The sequence below is a fragment of the Leptosomus discolor genome, chromosome 8 (genome assembly GCF_034619465.1).
Source record: "Leptosomus discolor isolate bLepDis1 chromosome 8, bLepDis1.hap2, whole genome shotgun sequence".
In the NCBI taxonomy this organism is placed as follows: domain Eukaryota; kingdom Metazoa; phylum Chordata; class Aves; order Leptosomiformes; family Leptosomidae; genus Leptosomus; species Leptosomus discolor.
Genome location: NC_141398.1, coordinates 42573489 through 42593095, shown reverse-complemented (window position 1 = coordinate 42593095; position 19607 = coordinate 42573489). Strand labels below are relative to the sequence as shown.

Sequence of the window (19607 nt, the reverse complement as noted above, 5' to 3'; positions counted from 1 at the left end):
AGCGGGCAGGAACGCCCAGCGCCCCCCTCGGGGTTCCGGCCGGCAGCGCCCGCCGCAGCACCGTCTCCTGAGGAGACCCGCGGCGGGGCCGCTGCGGCACCGCCCGCAGCTCATCGCGGTGAGGGCAGTCTGGCCAGCCCTCACCTGCCCTGAGGGGGCCTGCCCCGAGGCGGGGCTCCCCGCGGTGGGCAGGGCCGGCTGAGGCGGGCCGGGCCGGGCCGGACCGGACCGAGGTGCCGCCGTCCCCCGGCGCCGCCGGCGGCTCATGCGCAATCGCCCGGGGTGGCGGGGCGCGGCGGCGGCGGAGCATGGCGCCGAGGGTGCTGCCGCTGCCCAGGCAGCAGTCCTTCTGCCCGCCCAGCGTCCCCAACCCCTTCGTCTACCCGGGGCGCCTGGGCGCCAGGGACAAGCTGCGGGTAAGGCTGGCGGCGCGGGCGTGAGGGGGCGCCGGGGCGCGCCCTGCCCGGGCGGGCCGGGGCTGGGCTGGGGCTGCCCGGTGTTCGGATGCGCATCGGTGCGGCCGGGAGCCCAGCCGGCGGAGCGGCGGAGGAGGCTGCCACCTCCCGCTGGGGGCCGCCGGGCGCGGTTTTTTGCCAGTTTGTCTAAACCGACGTTGCTTTCGCTGCTCTGAGCCAAAGAGTTGCCACCAGCGCGGTGTGAAGGTGGATGGTCGCCTTAAAAAGACCTCCTTCCGATGGGAGGAGGTGACTGTGTGAATAAATTCTGTTGAAAACTGCCGCTTGCTCCGCCGGCACCGCTGTCCTGCCTGACGGGAGCGCGGGCGGGGCTGGGGCCTGCCCTGCAGCCCGCTTCGCCGCAGCGCCGCGGGTACTGCCCGGTGCCGGGCGGTGAAGGGACGGGAGCGAACCTGGCACCGTTAAACATCGGCAGCTCCTGCCTTTTCCAGGAAAAGGCATCTAGTAAGAACATTTCCTTCCCACGTACGGCATAGCGAGCTTCCTGATCTAGTCTAGTGATAGCAGAAAATGACAATACGTAAATGGTCAAAGCAAAGATGAAAAGGTGTTCAGCATAAAAAATCACTGTTTTTTGAAATGAAGTTCTTCAAGCCATCGCTCCTCAGAGTCCACAATGTGCACTCTTGCTCTGCACACAGACACAGGCTTAGTAACTTCAGACTTAAAACTTCTAACAGCAGATTTGCAACAAGCTTTTGAAAAGATTTGCACAGTCGTTACAGCTAACATATTACTCCCAGAGAAAACAGGAGTCCCATTGGACTCTCGTTTGCATCCTGTTTGAATTGCAAGACTGAAACACTAACCTTCTGTCCATCCTGTCAGATGCCTCAGCTCTGGAGTGAAGAAGATACTAACTTTTCTCTGATATGAGAAGCTAAAATAGAAAATAACTTTACAGTAATTCTGTTTCAGACACGTAACTCACCTTAGACTGATTTTAAGCCTGGGGTTGGGGGATTTAATCTCTTGGTTCCGTATTGCATTGTGCACAACAAAAAAAGCCAGCCCCAGTTCCACTGGGTTACAGACTGGTGTCACTGGGTGAACTGAATAGGGTTCTGAGCTGAATGCTGTCCCAGTACAGCTGCGTACAAGCACACACAAGACTTAAAGAGGTACTTAAAGAGGTACTTTTACAATCAAGAAAGCAAACAGTATTTCTGGGCTTTGATTTTTAAAAACATTCTCTTTAAAAATTAAGCTGATGACTCAACTATGACCTCAGTGAGGACAATGAGGACATCAGTGTGTAGGTGAACTTACAGCATTTTCTGCTGATTGTTACAAATATCTGAGGCTGATGTGCAACTAAATATTTTATGTTTCATATAGCTCTTCCTCAAGCTATAAACAATGTTTGCCCTGAAGGTAACTGGGTAGAGGAAATGTGAGAAACCTGGAAAACAATTTCAAATCCTTTTATCCCATATGTTTTACTAGCAGCCTGAAACACATGTCAAGTGCATCTGTATCAGTAGCTGTAGGCATGAACCCCAAGGTAAAGAAACCAGTTTCTTAATGAGGTTCCAGAAATGGACAGCTTTCTGTGCTGGCTGTTCTTTCTAGAGGATGCACAGACTACTTTCAAAGGCTTGCAATTTTGAGCTACAATTACCATTTTAGCTGTAATAAACATATCCTGCTTTTTTCCTTCAGGAGGAAGGGATGAAAAACATGGTATATCTTAAAGCAAGAAACCCTCCATACATAACTCCACAATGCACCTGGAAGGAAAAGCACCCAGCTGGGTCAGGGCCCGGCGCTGGTGAGCTTTGAAGCAAAACTGCAGCAGTCACAGAATTTTAAAGCAGAGAGGCACAAGAGAGACAACCTTTTTGTATTGTGTGTTGCTCCCTTCTGTTCTTTTTCCCTTATAGTCATAGAGACCAGGATACTTCCTACTGTCTACTTTATCTTGTAGACATCTGCCCCTCTCTTGCCCAGCGCTGCGTGTTGGACCACTGCTCGGGAATCAGAGCCTTAGCAGACAGTGTTACTACACATTTCAAAAAAGAGAAGTGTCCCTTCTCTTTCGATGTATATTGAGCGTAGTGTATCTCCATTCTTGCATGTTAAAGGATTGTTTTATTATATTCCCCCTATTCTATACTATTGCTTTAACATATGCTGATAAAAACAGATACAATTTTAAAACCCTCTCTGGGAGCCCAAAGCTGAATTTTCATATGTTGGTGAACTTCTTGAATGTAAAGGCTGCTGTCCCCTGATGAATGGAGCTTGAAGTGAGACAGGCTAGCTGTTTGCATTTCATTCAAGTTCAAATATAAAAATAGGCTGTAGCCAGACTGAAAAGTGGAGTGAGAAGATTTTATAATTTTTTTTGCCAGTTCTTTAATTGCTAATAGCTTACCAGCCAATGAGATTTTTGTCTGTCTTTAGAATGTGCAAACCAAGGATCAGGTGTGCTGTCCTAAACATCTCCGTGTGCCAGACAAGATTTTAAAACGGTTTTTCAAATACTTCTGGTTTCCATCCTCTTACTGAAGCTGGCTGCAATTCATAACTGGGATTTTTTCCTTTTTTAGTTTTAGTTCTGTTCTTCCTCATTGCTCACTTGCCCTCTTAACTTCTGAACTGCAACTGCAAAGCACAAATACTGGTTAAGTCATTACTAGATTCCACTTTATTCAGAAAAGATGCTCAGTGGATATATGTAATGGTGAACTATGTAATGGCACAGCCACTATGGTGAAAGTGTTATTTTTAACCCTGTGCTTGGAAACAAGCAGCTAGACTGCCTGGCAGAGCTGTGACATACTCTGGACGCTCATGGAAGACCCTGTCTTTCTATGGGTGTACTGCTTTGGGAGACAGCCCATCTGATCAGAGTCTTGGATGTCAGAGGAGTTCAGTTGGAGTTGGGCTGCATTCTGGTCCCCAGCGTGCTCTTCTGCTTCTTCCTAGATAACTTGGCAGCAGCTGAAGTAGAACAAAATTTCGAACTGAATTCTGTGGCTTTCTGATAGACGTGCTTTTCCTCTTCCCCAGTTCCTGACATCAGTGACAGTATAATCCCCTGTATTGCTCAAGAGTCAGTCAGCTGTGGGAGTGTGACCTGGACTGCAAGGACTGCTGCAGGTGTCTGCTGCAACTGCAGTGACAGGCCATGCAGTTGTTGCAGACTCTTTAAATAGAAAGTAGACAGGTGATTCCAAATGTGGGAAAAGGTTCTTTGGATGACTCAGAATAATTCTGTCTTTGTGATTATTGTATACAGAAGCTGGAGTGGCTCTGATCCTACTTAGTAGTTACTAAACTTTGAACCTGTATTTTCTTCTCTGTTTTTTTTTTTCCCTACACTACTTCTTTTCTAGCCTACCTTGACCTTTCTCTTTTCTGTCCTTTTCTTACCCTACTCTGCAGCTGATGAAGCAGAAATCAACTCTGCCTCATTACACAGTGACCTAGAAATTCAATAGTTTCCATCAGCAAATCAGTACCACCTGCGCATCTGCCAAAAATAGATTAATGAATTTATTAAAGTTTTGAGGAAGGGTCTGCTTTGCTTTTGCTATTGCATTCTTTATTTTTCATTGTAGGTCAGTGCATTTATATTCCTCTATTTTTTATAAAGAAAAAAAATATTTTAAGTCAAATGTGGCCCATTCTGGATAACTGAGTGCAGCTGAAATGTTGAACTGGGACTATAGGTCATAGTACAAAAGGACACATATGGAGAAGAAAAGACACATCAGATTTTGGGAGACAAGCAAGGAGTTGGTTTATCTTGCTACCTGACTTTTTCAGATTCACCACAAATGTCACCAAAGAGAGCGGGTGCAATAGATCTCCAATGCTAAATCTCTCATGCCCAGCTACTGAACCCATTTCTGTGATCCAAAGCAGTCTTTTTCCTGCTGGACTTGAAGTTATGGTTAAAATTACATAGCTAGTTATATACAACTGTTATATAAAAGAAGGAAATAATCATACCTGAATGTTCAGATCTCTCCTGGAAATATATTACATGGCAGTGCTTACAGAACATATGCATCCACACCGTGTACCTGCTTCTCATGCTTACCCTAATTTCCACTGTCATGTTTGGTCTGTTGTCACTGTGCCTTTTCTAACACAGAACTGAGTCCTGAAGGCCCAAAATTCCTGTTAATCCTTGTCAGTATCACAGAGTTTAGAGCCAGAGGCCAGAGCCTCTCCTGAATATTGACAAGAGGACATTATGTGAAGATGGATGGAAGGGATTTGGTGGGGAGGGAAAAGGACTGTGTTGATGAAAGGAAAATTAGAACCAACCTATTATATCAAAGAATTGGGTAAATAATACTCAAAGATGCTTATAGTCCAAATGGACTACAAACACTTGTTCCTTTTTAAAGAAAAGACATAAATTAAAATCCACTGTGTTGTTTAATAATCATAGTTCAAGTATGTAAGTTGCAAACTATTTTGTAAAACTTACTTATTATTAAAAGCCTTGCTTTTCCTGTACAGTAAGTAGCCATTGCTAAAGATCTGACCAGAAAGGCTGATTTTGAGAGAGGAACACTGTTGTTCTGTTGTAGCTTTCCTTTTAAAATTAAGCCTAAAAAATAGTAAGCTCACAAGCGTAAGTTAAACTAGCATAACTCTCCTTCAGTAACTTCTGCTGTACTTTTGAAGTGGTGGAGTTGTCAGTCTGTGACCAATGATGCACTCTCATATAAGTTTTGAGAGACTTTTAGAAACACAGCCCCAATTAAAAAAGTTCACTATTGCAATTCTGCTTGAGTGTGTATTGTTTTGTGCATATGTATGCCCACAGAGCTGATCCTCATCACTGAGTGGTAGCTGAGCTGGATAAGGTGCCAAAAGGAGTTGAACCATTTACTAGCTTACCAGGAATGCTAGGCTCTGATGTCCGCATGATAACACAGCTCACCTGCCTCCCAGCCCTGTGCTTGCTCAATTTGCATAGTGCTGCATTACGCCATAAAGGCCAACCTTCAGGATATAGTTTTTAACCTCATTTACTGGGGTAAAACAATTAAGAATTTCTTCCCGCACAGCCCTGTACCACAGCTGCCTGTTAACAACCTTGTGCCAATGCACCTAGTTCCTGGAGCTGTGCAAGAAAAAATGCAAGCTAAAAATTCCTTGGCAGGGGGGCCGGGGATGATATTTGGGGATTATTTGCAACAAGGGCATGTTAGTGTTTCTTCTTCCCTCCATTCCCCTTACGAATATATATGAAGAATTGAAGAAGCGGTGAACAGGCTTGTATCTGTTTCATACTGGTTTTGCTACATAGCTTGGCTGTCTATGACCATAGCAGAACTCAGTAGTTTCTTTTGCTTCAAGTTAAAGCAAGCCAATAAGTTTCCTGATTGCAGGGAGGAAAGGGAACTAAGCTTTCTCAATTTATTCTGGAAAATTCAGGGAAGTCCTAGTACAGAGGTTAATACCCAAGGTGCTTCAAACCGGAGGCAACAAGATAATTTCATAATGAGTAGGATTGTGCTGTATGTTTACAGCGAGCAGTGAGCAAACCACTTCCAAAGGCAATGAGCCAAGAGCTGCTACAGCAGCTTCAGCAGCACTATAAAGTCTGAACCTTTGCCTTAAACCACAGGTTCAGTTTTACTGAAAACTCCATTTTACTTAAGTCTCAACTAGGGGAAGTGAAGTTGTGTTGAGTGTGCACCAACTACTCCAGGCAGTAGTAGTGAGGATCACTTGCAGCAATAGTGTGACTCAGTGCAAGATTTGTCATTCTGAAAGGGCAAGAATACATTTTAGTCATCTTAACAATCCCGCTTGGCCTCTAGACAGGCAGCTAGTGACAGAAGGCTCTGTAGTGGAGATATGTATCAGCTGGGCAGACTCATCTGAGCTGGTTGTATGCTGCAGACCAAGGCTAAGTATAAACTAAAGGCAGCAAACTCTGTTTACCCTCTCTGTCTAACAACATCTGAGCCAAAAACTCAAATACTTGGGTGTTCCAGTTCTACCTAAAATGGGAACCCAAAAGTGAAAATTAAATGCTGTGAATAACTGACTTCCCATATGAACACTGGAATCATTAATGCTTTCCTTACTAAATCATATAACAGTAATGTTAGTATTTTAAAGTCCATATAATGTAACTACACAGGTATCAGTGTCATTCCTGTTGATACGATTTCTTAAGATTTTTCCCCTCTATTTTTTCCCAGACTGTTCTTCAGGGGATTATTTTGCTACCCCTCCGTGCCATATGCATTGCATTCATTTTACTGCTAGCATGGCTGTTTGCATCAATTGCAACTTTCCGTCACCGTGGAAGAGGATCTGTGCCGCTTAAAGGATGGAGAAGGTAAAAAGTGGCCAGTATTTGTGAAAACTCCGCTCTTTCGGTTTTTAGTAACACAAAACCAGGGTCTAAAGCTTTTTTTTTTTTCCCTCTTACTCCTTTCCTCCTTTTGATTAAAGAGGAGTCCTCGGACAAATCTTAGTTTTATCCATCTAGGTGAAGCAACTTTTTGATGAGTGTATTTTACAATAGTGGAGCTTTTTAAATAGGTAATTTTCAATTGTCTTGAGGCTAAAACAAATCTGTATAAAAATCTTTATAGACTATTTGTAAGCCAGAACTTATTTTAGTAATAATACTGATAGGAATATTTGAGAAAAGAAACTCAGTAAGAAAAGTATTTGGTAATGTTACATAGGCTGAGTTTGTGTGTAGCCATTGTCATTCCTGCTATGCTATAATTTAGAGCAAAATTAGCTTTGACAGCTCCTCTCTTAGCTATGTTGCCCTTGAAGGAGTATTTTACAGCTGCCTCTGTGGTTCTGGGTTTCAGTTGCTCAGCTTCTGACCTCAGGGCGATGAAGTTCCTTTCTAGCTGCAATGCACTACAGCTGCACGCAGAGGAGGAGGCAGGAAGTGAATTCTAACAAGGCTGAGAGATTATGGACAGTCCCATAAAGGGAACACGGCCCCTACTGAGGGAACATGTTCCAGTAGGGGAACATTGTCATTTAATCTTACTTGTTTAAAACTGATAGCAAAAGAACAGTATCAGAGTTACCTAAGTTCTTATAAAAAAGACACTGACTCTGCTAATTACCCACCCTCCCCTCGCAATATGCGGCAGTGCTATAAAATACGTCAAGAGAAATGGCGTATCTGGGAGGAAGGTTTAACAACGTGGTACATTGCCCTATCTTTAAAATTATAGTCTGGTTTCAACATGAAACAGTGATGTTCTCTTCCCTACTTCTACTTCTTCCCCTTTAGCCCCACACTCTCCTGGTGAGTAGTATTGCTACCCCGTGCCTGGCTGGCCCCAGTGCTGTTGGGAACTAGGAAATCTTTTATGGCCTTTTCTTTTGAAGTACAAAAGAAATACTAACTGTTAAGATGGATGATATTGTTGTGTTTCTGTTTACAAGGAGGATGATCCAGACAACCCTCTCATGCCTAACTCGTACCTTGTTCTTCGTAATGGGTTTCCAAGTTAAAGTAAAAGGGAAAATAGCAACTCTACTGGAAGCCCCAATCTTTGTTGCAGCTCCTCATTCAAGCTTTTTTGATGCCATTATTTCTGCCCTGACTGGAATGCCATCAGTAGTGTCTAGAGCAGAGAACCTGTCAACTCCGGTATTTGGCAGTAAGTATTTATGAAAAAATAAAATGTTAGAAGTCAGTAATTTGACATGAGGCCAATAATCTTATCTCTGAAAGTGATTTAGGGGCAGACTTTTTTAAATCCTTAGGTTCCAAAAATATTTCCAGTGAAATCCCTGTGACAAGTTATCTTTCTGAATCAGTCAAAATGTCTAAATGTATATTGTTTCTTTTCAGATGTGAAGTATAATATCACTTTAAATTTGCTTTATACTGAAAGCATGTCTTGTAACTGCTCAGACTAGAAACTTTCTCTTAAAATTCTACCAGTAGGTAGCTTGAGAAATCTGTTTCACTGCTGTCTTTTAACAGTGTGGCCCACAAATGTAGAAAAGAGGTTAGTGAAGGTTATTTCGAAACAACCAAACTACAGCAGTCTGGAAAATACCATATTTATAAATTTAAACATGCAGGCACTGTTGTGGATTTTTTTTAATGGGAGTCAAACCAAGAAAGAATAAAAGAGAAGTTACTCAAAAAGGACATGCAGAGAATGGAAAAGATCAGATGACTCATGCTTCTATTATTTTCTCCTCCTTTTGGCACAAAAAGAATCCCCATTTGTATTATTACTGGAATTAGCTGTAGACTTTCTGCTGGCTGTACAGTAATCCAAAACTAAACTTAGTAGGCAACATAGAAAATTGTCTTTGTAGGAAATAAACTAATTTATAATATATTGATCTTCTCTTAAAAGCACAGGCGTGGGACAGAGAAGATAATTCTTCCCCAGGTTTCTCATCACATCTTATTAGGTCTGCACATTCTGATGCAGACTTCTGATTAAATTAGGGTTTTTTTTCTGTAATTTACACAGAAGCTGCGCATGCTTTGTAACTGAAAAGGGACATCTTAATTCTTCAGCATAGGCTCAGACTGCTTGTTGGTTGCAGTCTGCATGAGTTAGGCCTGAGCATGGCCCACGAGCAGAGACAATCAGGTCTCTTCCTTAGAATTGTATGGAAATGCTGAGTGAAGAACAACAGCAATATTAGTAGAATGTGTTTGGGTGAATTTGGCATGTTTATACCTACTGTAAAGCTCCTCAGCTGGCAGTGTAGGTATGTCTTCTATTTCTGTCTTCTTGTTTTGTAGAATGAGGACAATAGTAACACTCATCTATTTAGTCTGAAAGCTGTTTGTGCAGTCTGTCTAGTATGAGAATAACAAGTTTTTGCTACAAGGGAGCCTTGAACACATGTGTTTTCTAAGCACTAGTATAAGACAAAATTTTTTATCTCTTTCACAGCAATTTTAAGTTCCCTTCAGCCTGTAGCAGTTTCTCGTCAAGACCCTGATTCACGGAAAAATACAGTCACTGAGATAACTAAGCGGGCATTATCAAGAGGCCAGTGGCCACAGGTAATAAATATACTACTACTTTTCTGTTGTGTATTCATATTCCATATTCACTGTGCATCATAATATCACAAGTGCCCAGCTGAATAGGATTCTGTTGATGTACAAAGTTGAAGTCAGCTCTCAGGTATATGACTGGTTTAGGAAGGGAAGATGAGAGGCTGGTGCCCAGAAAGAGTTTTGTTGTGACATATGGGTCTGTTAAAATCCAGCCAGTACCAAATGCTGTTCCAAATGCAGATGCTCTTGATTTTCTCTTTTCCCTATTCAAGTCTTAACATGGATACCTCCTAAATGACTGAGAAAAGTTAACTTTTGCTTCACTTCAGTTTCAGTGAATGGCTCTTGAGGAAAATTAAAAGAGACAAGTGAAAATAGAGACTTCAGTAGCAGGTATCTCTGACAGCTAGACCTGAATTCACTGCTCTACCTGTATAGTCTCTAGAAACAGATAACATTCAAGTAGGGAAGACCAGCAGTTGCCACTTTTTTAAAAATTGCATTATTTAGACATTTCATGCATCATTTTTACTTAGCAAGCACCTTACGAAAAGCTTTTTAGTTAGTGTTTAGGGTACTTTAATTTGGCTCATAAATGCATTTTTCTAAGCTGCCATAAATATTTTTAGAGCCTTCAAACACATGCCAAAGGTAGGAAGGCTTTTTTTTTTCTAATACTGTGCTTACAAAGTACACTGATGCTTGTGATTTGCTAAACTGTTATGGATGAAGTGATTCTAGCAAAGCCCTGGTAGAACTAATCTCTGCTGAAAACAGCATGGGGAGGAAAGGGGAATTGCCTCTACACCAATACTGCACTTGGAATAAAAATGAGATATGCATTATGGCATAAATAGCCTATGAGTCAAGTAGTCTAGGATCTGCAAGACTGAGTCAGCAGTACAACTGGGGGTGTCACTGGGTGATGCCTAGTCCTGTGCCCTGGCCTACTCCTTTTTTCTTTTTTTTTTTTTTTTTTTTTTTGTTTGAGAAACTTGACCGCAAGATGCTGTGTGTCACATCGCCTTCAGAGTGCCTGGGCTGGATTCTCTTAGCACAATAGAAAAGAAAAAAGTTGGCTTACCCATTCCCTCCTAAAACCAAAACTACAGTCTGGGCAGCACTTATGCTTATTAATTGCATGAGGTCCTGATTAGTGCTTCTCTGAACCCTGTACCAAAACAATAGGGAAGGAGGGGATGATTACTTAATTCTTTGGTCAGTCACTATATGTTTTCTGGAGCTTATGACACATGCTAATCAGAAACATACCCATTTTTGTGTCCATAGCACCAGCAAGCAATTTCTAATTACAGAACACATAGTTGAGGACTAACTGTAAATCAGTGTGTGCAGCTGTCTCTGTCATACCTTAGAACAGCCAGTGTCTCTTGGGTGTGACCTAATGACGCCCTCTTTTGTTTAGCCTTGACCTGTTCATTCAGACTGAAGTGGGAGCACACCTTGAACACTCTTTTCATCCAGACCAGTTCTTGTGCTGAGTTTTTTATGGAATGCTGCTTATGATCCTGTAGTGATATGAGAAACACAAAGCTTCCTTGTATTCCATAGGGGGCTGGATTCAGTGTGTCACATTGCAGCCCACTGTGCATCTAATCTAGTGTCTTTCAGACACTAATTCAGAAACCTTCTGGGTATTTGGTGTGCCTGGGTCACTCAGGTTCAGAGGCTATGTAGTGGTGTGTAATGCCTTTAGAGCTCTGCAGCACAGCTGCTCATGCTCTGCCTTTTACTGCTACCCCTCAAGCTGTCACCTTCTCATCACAGCTGGCATCTCAGCTCACGTTGATAGCATCTATGCCTCTACCTTATGCACTTCATGTCAGCCCAGACTCTTGATGTTTATACGCCCAACAGTTCAGTGAGAGGAACAATTGTTGCATCATTACCAACCCTATAAACATTTCAAGTGAAACACACGAAGTCTTTTGTACCATGTTTCTGAACTGGTAAAGGCCTTTCCCCGGAAATCCTCTTTTTCAAAGCATTTGTTTCCAAATCAAGATGGATCAGGTTAATATTACTGCGAGCATCCTTCACTTGTTCGTTTCCTTTTGAAACAGTAATGTTATTCTTGTGATGCAGTGTAACATGTCACAGAGCTTACATAAAAAGTCAGTCTTTATGTAACTGATGCTTAAGTACAAGCTTTTTATGCAGTGTGTGTATATATGTATTTCTTTCTCTTTAAATCCAAGATACTGATTTTCCCAGAAGGCACCTGCACAAACCGATCTTGCCTGATCACATTTAAACAAGGTGAGAGATTTTGTTGCATAATTGTTGGAAAATAATGTGTGAAATAGTAATTTGGTAGTTCTAGTAAGGCCGATACTCCCGCAGGTACATCAGCCACAACAGCACTGTAGTAGTGTCTTACATCATTAAAGTTTCAGTGGCACTAAACCCACTATTTTATATTAGTCAGTTTACTTTTCTGATTTTTGGTATTTTGTAGGATGCAGAATATCTATGATGTATATGGTTAGTTGGTTAGGTTTTTTCCTGGGTGCAGTTTTCAACTAATTGATCTACACAGAAACTTGACTGTGTTTATTATGAGAACTACCAAAATACATGCCACTTATGATGTTCTTTTAACTTAACCTACAGTCGTGCCATCTTAGATTCCTGTAAATTTTGCCATGCAAGACTCAGCAACCAAGTTATGAAATCTCTTTGTGTAGTGCTTAGCCAGGCAGGCCAATAGATTATTTTTAACACAGAAAGGTACTTGATAGCACAACAATCGAATGATCAGTGATGCTGTACTTCAGTTAAAACCATGTTGCTCTCCTTTCTTACTGTTGTACAGTGTCTTGGATAGCAAAGTTACAAAACCAGTACTACATGCTGGGATCCAGATCACTTATGAAGATGATCAGAACAGAAAAGGGTTCAGGAAATGCTCAACAGCCTTGTGAGCATCTAATCCTTTGAAATGAATGCCAATCAGTGGGGAGATAATACCCAGAAAATGAGTTTGAACAGTCCAGGAATCTTAGGCAGCTTTCTCCTTGAAATGGAGATTAAGCCTTTTCTGTCCTGACATCTTGCTAATTTCACTGCTGATTTACAAAAAAAAACCCAAAACATACCCCCCAAACTAAAACAAAAAAACTCACAACAATAAGAACACTTCCCATTCTTATTGCCTTTTTACAATTTCTCCTTCCAGATACCATGTCTTACATGAGTCACTTAAAACTCCCAACTGCTGTATTGAGTCTTAACAATCAGTTCTGATTTGTTACTGCAGGTGCCTTTGTTCCACAAGTCCCTGTACAACCTGTGTTGCTCCGGTACCCCAACAAGCTGGTAAGCAGAACATTAGTTTATCACTAACTAGTAATACAGAAGCCAAATCCTGACTTAAATGGTACCTACAATAAATATTTTGCATTGTCAATGAAGAATCTATTGTACTGAGCTTTAGCATCAGAGAGCTCCTGGAAGCAGCCAGACTTCCCACATGTCACCATGGTGTAGTTGCTATTCTGATTGTGAAAAACTTACTGCTGGGCTGCTTAGCTATAGTTAAAGTAAGGGAGCACGGGAAAGTATTGCAGCGGAAGTTAGAAACTTCCTGCAAAGCCACAGAGCCTGCACTTTGAAGTCTGAAATGCACACAGCTTCCCTACTAGTCATCATTTTTTGTTTAAGCTCAAAATACTCTTACTGCAAAGGGGCTTGCAAAGGTTCTGAACAAAAGCAAGGCTGAGCCATGCAGTACCTCAACGCCCCCTCCTTCAGGTATCCCAGGAGGGCAGATGGTTCTTTTCATGCAACTTTCCCTTGTTTTGTCAGTCAATGTTTAGACTTTCTGTCAAGTATAGGAGTATAGACGTATGGCTCTTCTTCACTGACATGTCTAATGCTGGGACGTGAGTCTCGCAACTTGCTAACTTTTTTGTAATGATCTGGTCATCCCACAAATCCAGAAAAGACCAACCTTTTAATTCCTAATGGTTTTTAAGATGAAAAACAAGTGATTTTTATTGTTGTTGTTTACAGATAGTCCCTTGTAAAATCCTTTTACAGATCAGTTTCAAAACTGAAGTGAACCACTAAAGGGGGTTGGTATCGGATTTCACTGATAGGATTTAAGGACCTGCAGTATACATTGTAAAAATTATATATCAGAAGTAATAAACTTAGAATAAGGAAAAAAAAGCAAAGAAACAGCATGATAGATTATGCAGAAATGTCCTTAAATCTAAATCAAACATATTGATGAGAGTGCCTTTCTAAAGGGACTGGTGAAGTCCTCTGAAAAAGTCTTACTAGATTGTATTTTTCCTAATTTTGTTGTTTGGATCAGAATGAATGATTTAAAATATATAAGTAACTATATACATTTTATTCCCGATTGTTGATTTTATCAAAAGTCTGCCATGCTTATTTCCAGATTTTTAAGGAAAGGAATCCTAGTCGCCTTGACACCTTTATTTTCACTACAGGACTATAAAACCATCATCTGCTTTTACTAAACTTGTGCTTGTTTTATATTGTAACTTATCTGCTCTAACTTTCATCTGGTTTTGTCATACATTTCTGTGTTTTATTTTTTTCCTTAGGATACTGTGACCTGGACATGGCAGGGCTATTCACTGTAAGTTTCTTAATCCTACTGAAAATTACATATAGAATGTTTTTTCCCCTGTTGCTAAACAGTCTGCCAAACAGATTCAGCTAAGCCAAGACACATGTTCTTCGAGATCTGTTTTTTATGAGGGGGAAATACTTGGGGATAATGCTGTCATGCAGTAGATTTCATATCTGAATGCCTAGAGAAAGGGTTTGCAAATGGGGAAGCATTACTTCCAGCTCTGCCACTGTTTTGTTTAATTTTCTCCTATGCTTTGCATGTTACACTAGGGCAAAAGAAATACTTGAAATACTTTTTTCTTTGGGAAACAATCATACTCATCAAAGTCCATAGATGTTTACAGTTTCCTGTGTGGTATACAAACAAGGAAAAATAAATGTTATTTTATCCCCTCTGTTTATTTACTCCTCTATCTCATTTGAAGAGTCATATGAGAGTAAATCAAGAAGATGGGCAAAACAATTACCAATTTTTCCCATCTTTCCCCATTCAAACATCTAGGATTCTTCTTCAGATGTTTATTTTTGCCTGACTCAACAAAAGCAATTGTTTTGCGATCCCAGTGAAGAGGCTATATATGTATATAGAGTATCTGACATTGAAATAATGAAAAATGTTTCATTAAACCGGTTAGGCAATGGATCTGTGTTTATTTTTCAACACAGGCGGCCTTCTAATATGCTAAAATATTTTATTAAAGTATTAAAAAACCTTTACAGCTTCACTGAAAATGTATCTGGAAAATACTTTTCACCTTAAAAACTCCATTAAAATGTGGAGTTGCATAATCTATATACCACATTTTCATGTGGACTATGTAGTGTATCTAGGTACAGTAATACTGATTTACTAAGAGACTAAAATTTTTAAGGGTACTAATTGTGAAACATGTCTGAACTAGTGGGGCAGATCAAAGTGGCTTTTAAGCTATCATTAGTTAATCCTAGCACCTGTACACTTGTAGAATGATGTTATGAATGCTGACCTAGATGAAAATGTCCATCTCTGTTTCCCAAGAATTTTTGGCTATTATTATTACTGCTGTTACAGTTATCAGCATACTGAGAGTAATGAACATTGCAAATTAGTAGCATACTGCAGATTTCCCTTATGAAGGATTTATGCTGGAAGATTGAAAAGGAGCTATGTCTTCAGTTAGGAGAGATGGTGCAGGAACAGGTGAAGAAAGAAATGAGATCAGAGGTATTCCTGTGGAAGGGAGGAGGCTGCCCATTCACTCAAAACTGAGAAATGCTCTAAGCCTGGTGCCTGGGTGCTGAAGGCTCAAATCAAAACCTGTGAGAAGATGAAAGGAACAGCCTGGCAAAATCATGGGAAGAGAAGGGATGGATGGGGGAGAAGCTAGAGACTCTTAACAAGAGTAACTGGAAGCAGGAGAAGAACATCCCCCACACAAACCTGCAGATCACAAAATGTAGAACTGTCACACTCTTTGTAAAACTTCCTGGATATTGCAGCCAGGACAGGACAGTACCAGTCTCCTTATCAGAAACTTCCTGATTCAGTTTCTGCTTTCACTTACTACTTCTTTCTTTTGTGCCTCACTGGGAGGAATGCCTAATGTTACGTGTTAGAAAATGAAGCATTTAGAGTATATTCCTGCAGAAAGTAGAAAGGATCCCTTAGTTGTTCTCCTGCCTTTTCCTTTTCTCTTTTTTATTTTGGCCAAAACAAAACCAGAAGAATGATTTCTTGAAGGTTTTCTATTATAATTTAACTGATTTAAAGTAAAGAGCAAATGTGCATTTATGCTTAAAAATCACAGTGAAAGGAACAAGTCGGAAGTGGAAGTGATTATGCTTATCCTCTTTTGCGATTTCTTCTTCCCTCTACCTGTTGATACTAAAATTTGTGACTTTTTCGAAAAGCACTGAAGGTCCCGAACATACTGACACTTCATTAACACATTTGTGTAAACACTACTATAATTTGCAAAATGGCTAGCAAATACTAACAAATCCTTGCTTCAGTTCTGCAGAAGGAAGTTACTGGTCCCATTTTGCAGATGAGAGAATAAAAGATAAAGTTACGTCTCAGAATCAAAGCTTTTAAAGCTTTAAAATCCAGTATGTATCCACCTCTTTAAAGTAACATATATATATTTTGCTGGCCAAAGAACTGTGTAGTATTGTTAATATACATGACAGCAGACAACAGGTTTCCTGCATAGTGAGCAAGCAGCAGGTATATGCAGAAGCCCTGTAGAAAAAAATGTCGAAAGCAACATTTCAGGGAATTTCACTGTAAGGTTCTTAAAAACCTTGCCCAGTATTGGCTGTGTTTTTGTCAATGCTTTAAAAAATTTCATCTACTGATGTGCAAATACTTTGTTTTTAAATGAGTAAAATGTATTTTTGTTCCTCTTTCTCTTGCTTGCAGAAAAGAACTGTGCGTAATGACATTATGTCAGCTTTTCACAAGAGTAGAAGTTGAGGTAAGAGTATTTTTGTACTAAGATTCAGCAACCAGGGAATTTATAATAAAGTATAACACATTCTTCACATTATTAGTCACTGTTAGTGAACAATAAACAAATGTCTCAGAAACAAGAACAGAATCATGGTACAAGAACAGAATCATGGTGAGTAGTAATATATTTAGATTTATTGTCCATATCTATGTATCACTTAATCTGATGAGTTCCTAAAAGAAAGCTGTCAGAAATGCCTTTATTTTTAAAGCATTTTAGAATCATTGCTAATTATCACCACATGCATTTTACAGATGTTAAAAGTAAGAATTATATGTTCTGTTAAAGGTAATGACTTCTTTTTCCCCACCTTCTCATTTCCCTGCTGCCTTCAAAGTATCCTTGTCTTCCTCACCATCTTCCCAGACTGAACTCTGACAGGTTTCTGCAACTTAAGAGCTTACTTAAGGACTCTAGTACTTGTACTGAGCCTTGTATGATGAACCAGTTCCCTTGATCATTAAGATCAGCTGCAGAGCGCAAAGACAGATGAATGACAACTGAAACAACATACACACTTCATAATACCGGTACACATGCTCTAACTGCTCCCTGTCAAAGAGTCAACATTCAAAAGCGAGGAGCCAGATGACTGAAGGTGCGATCAGTTTAAGTGTTGTGCTTCACAATCCTTACCGGGCCATAAAGGATTGTCAGTGTGGACTAAGCTGGTTTAGGGAGGAGGAATTCTCTGAGGAATAGGAGAAATTCAGACAGGTTTTGCTGTTTATTTGCAAAACACAGAATTTAGCAAAGTTGTGCAAAGCTTTGTGAATACAAGCAGTGTTGTTACTCCTAATAATTAGTAATATGATCTTTGTTGTGAAACAATGAAATTCACTTTAAGGGAGCACCTTGTTACTGTACAGCACATGCAGCAGACATTTACAGACGGTGTACTAAAGAGCTAATTCTCCTAATGCTTTTGTACAGAAGGACATACATATGTAATTTACATACATGGGAGCAAGAAATAGTTAATGTAGAAGGTTTATTTTCCCCTACTTCATAACAGAACTCAAACTTGCCTGTTAGAAAACAAATGGCATGTTCCAAAAGATGAAACTGAAACATGAAAAATTATGCAGTGGAACCAATTTCTTAGCATTAATGCAAAAGTCCTTCCATTTCTAAAAAGAGAAGGGGCAGATTTGCCTGGGGAAGGAGGAGACCAAACTACTCCTTTTAGGGATGGGCATTTCTGTTGCTGTCCCATGCTGTGAGCAGGTAGCCTCTCCACTCCCATCAGTCTTGCGCTGCCACTACCTGCTGTGCATGAACAGTGACGTAGTCCTGTAGTCCAGGGGAGTATGTGCATGCATGTCTAGTCATATTCTGACAAACTGTGGCTATTGAAGATTAAACAGTGAACCTGGCAGTGACTTTTAGGGCTGCAAAAGATACAGCATTTAGCAAATTCTGTAAGAAGAGAGACTAGGTCAAAAGCAGATCAAGAGAAGTATTTCTGCTACTGAAAGAGCTGCGAAGAATTTTTGTCATAGGACTACAGTTTGGCAGGGAAGGTATGCTTACTAGTCTTCACCAGATAAGCAGCTGGGTGTGTGTGAGATCACACATGTCACCTCAGGAGGCCAAATTCTTCATCCCCAGCTGTGGTTTCTGGCAAACTGGTTTTATGAATAATTGTAGGTGGGTTTTTTGAAGGGGATGGACATGTTTAACCTGACAGAAGTTTAGGTTGCTGTCTGAGCTAGACCTCAGCCTCAAATGAAGTAATGACCACTTTCAAGCCCCTGTTCACATAGATAAACTTCTCAGAGTTATAACTTGATCTCAAACCAGTGATGACAAGCTTCTCTTGTGTCTGGACAGTGTGCCTGTGCTTCCTTGTTTTAAGAGTTCCGTGACTTCTGAAAGGGAGTTGTGATAAGCAGCGACATATGTCAGACCTTGAACAGAACTAGCTACTGCTTATAGAAGGATGAAATCTCAAACATTCACGTGAGCAGCTGGACCCCTGCTTTCCTTACAGGGAAGAAACTCTTAGCTGTAAACAGAAAATTGTTATGGCTATGTGACAGGTAACTGATTCCACAAACTTACTGTTTTTAATCATAAAGAGGCAGCATTCCATAAAAACAAACACAAAAAGGCTGTTCAGGATGGACTGCATTCATATGGGTCAGTTACCACTGTATTATTGCCATCACCAGCAACTGCAAAATAGCTGAAGAAACGTATTGACACATAATTAGCACCTGTATCTTCCAGTGAACCATGAGCAACACCTTATACTTATTCTAAAATTACTGTATTCTAGGATGTAAGGGCAGGATTGCAGGGTGGGGAGTAGCAGAACTCAGATAAATGATAACCATAACTGAGAAGAGACATGGTAAAGAGCTGCAAATGAACACTGTAGACTGAAATAGAAAAAACCAAAATACTCCTCCACACACATTGCTTTGCAAACAAACAGATGCTGATTCATGCCCCATTAGATAATAATTCATCTATAGTACATTTTTAGTGTGATGCTACTTCAGCTTCTTACTTATTAACATTGAATAAATCCTCAACAGTAAATGTGCCATTTAGATATCTAGCATGTTTTCTAGGTTTGGGAGGAGAGGGGGTTGTTGGGGGATTTTTTACTCTCTGCTTGGAGTTCCAAAATTTTACAACATTTGTGGCCAGTTAGTGCTCTACTTACCATTCAAAACTAAGATTCCTTAACATTTTTATCATGAGGGAAAAACTTAGAGGAAACTTATCAGTCACATGCTGACAGATAAAAGTAACAGGTAAGAGGTGGGACTGCAGTGTGTAATTAAAAACATTAAAAATCTTAGATACACTGCTCTAGTTTATAACATCACTTGTAAAGGTTCTTTGAAAAGGAGTGTACAGTATTTCGGACTCACATTCTTACCTATGTAGCATTTAATTTTCTAACTAAGTATGCATTTATTATACTTTCCTTCTTTGGGGAGTTGATTTTTCATCTTAAAGCAGCTTCTCCAAAGCTTAAAGAGCTAGTTTTGCACTAAATCT

At 40.5% G+C, this 19607-nt stretch overlaps 1 protein-coding gene across 1 annotated transcript in view; it reads left to right on the top strand.

The window, feature by feature from the left end:
- The first annotated feature begins 308 nt into the window (after window positions 1-308).
- The window catches only part of LPCAT2 (lysophosphatidylcholine acyltransferase 2), a 32214-nt gene continuing 12915 nt past the window's right edge, over window positions 309-19607 (top strand). The window contains exons 1-8 of the mRNA XM_086468859.1: window positions 309-416; window positions 6656-6795; window positions 7878-8095; window positions 9362-9474; window positions 11691-11751; window positions 12752-12810; window positions 14070-14104; window positions 16502-16556. Of these exons, the coding sequence (XP_086324985.1) occupies window positions 309-416; window positions 6656-6795; window positions 7878-8095; window positions 9362-9474; window positions 11691-11751; window positions 12752-12810; window positions 14070-14104; window positions 16502-16556 (789 nt within the window). The remainder of the gene's footprint in view (window positions 417-6655; window positions 6796-7877; window positions 8096-9361; window positions 9475-11690; window positions 11752-12751; window positions 12811-14069; window positions 14105-16501; window positions 16557-19607) is intronic.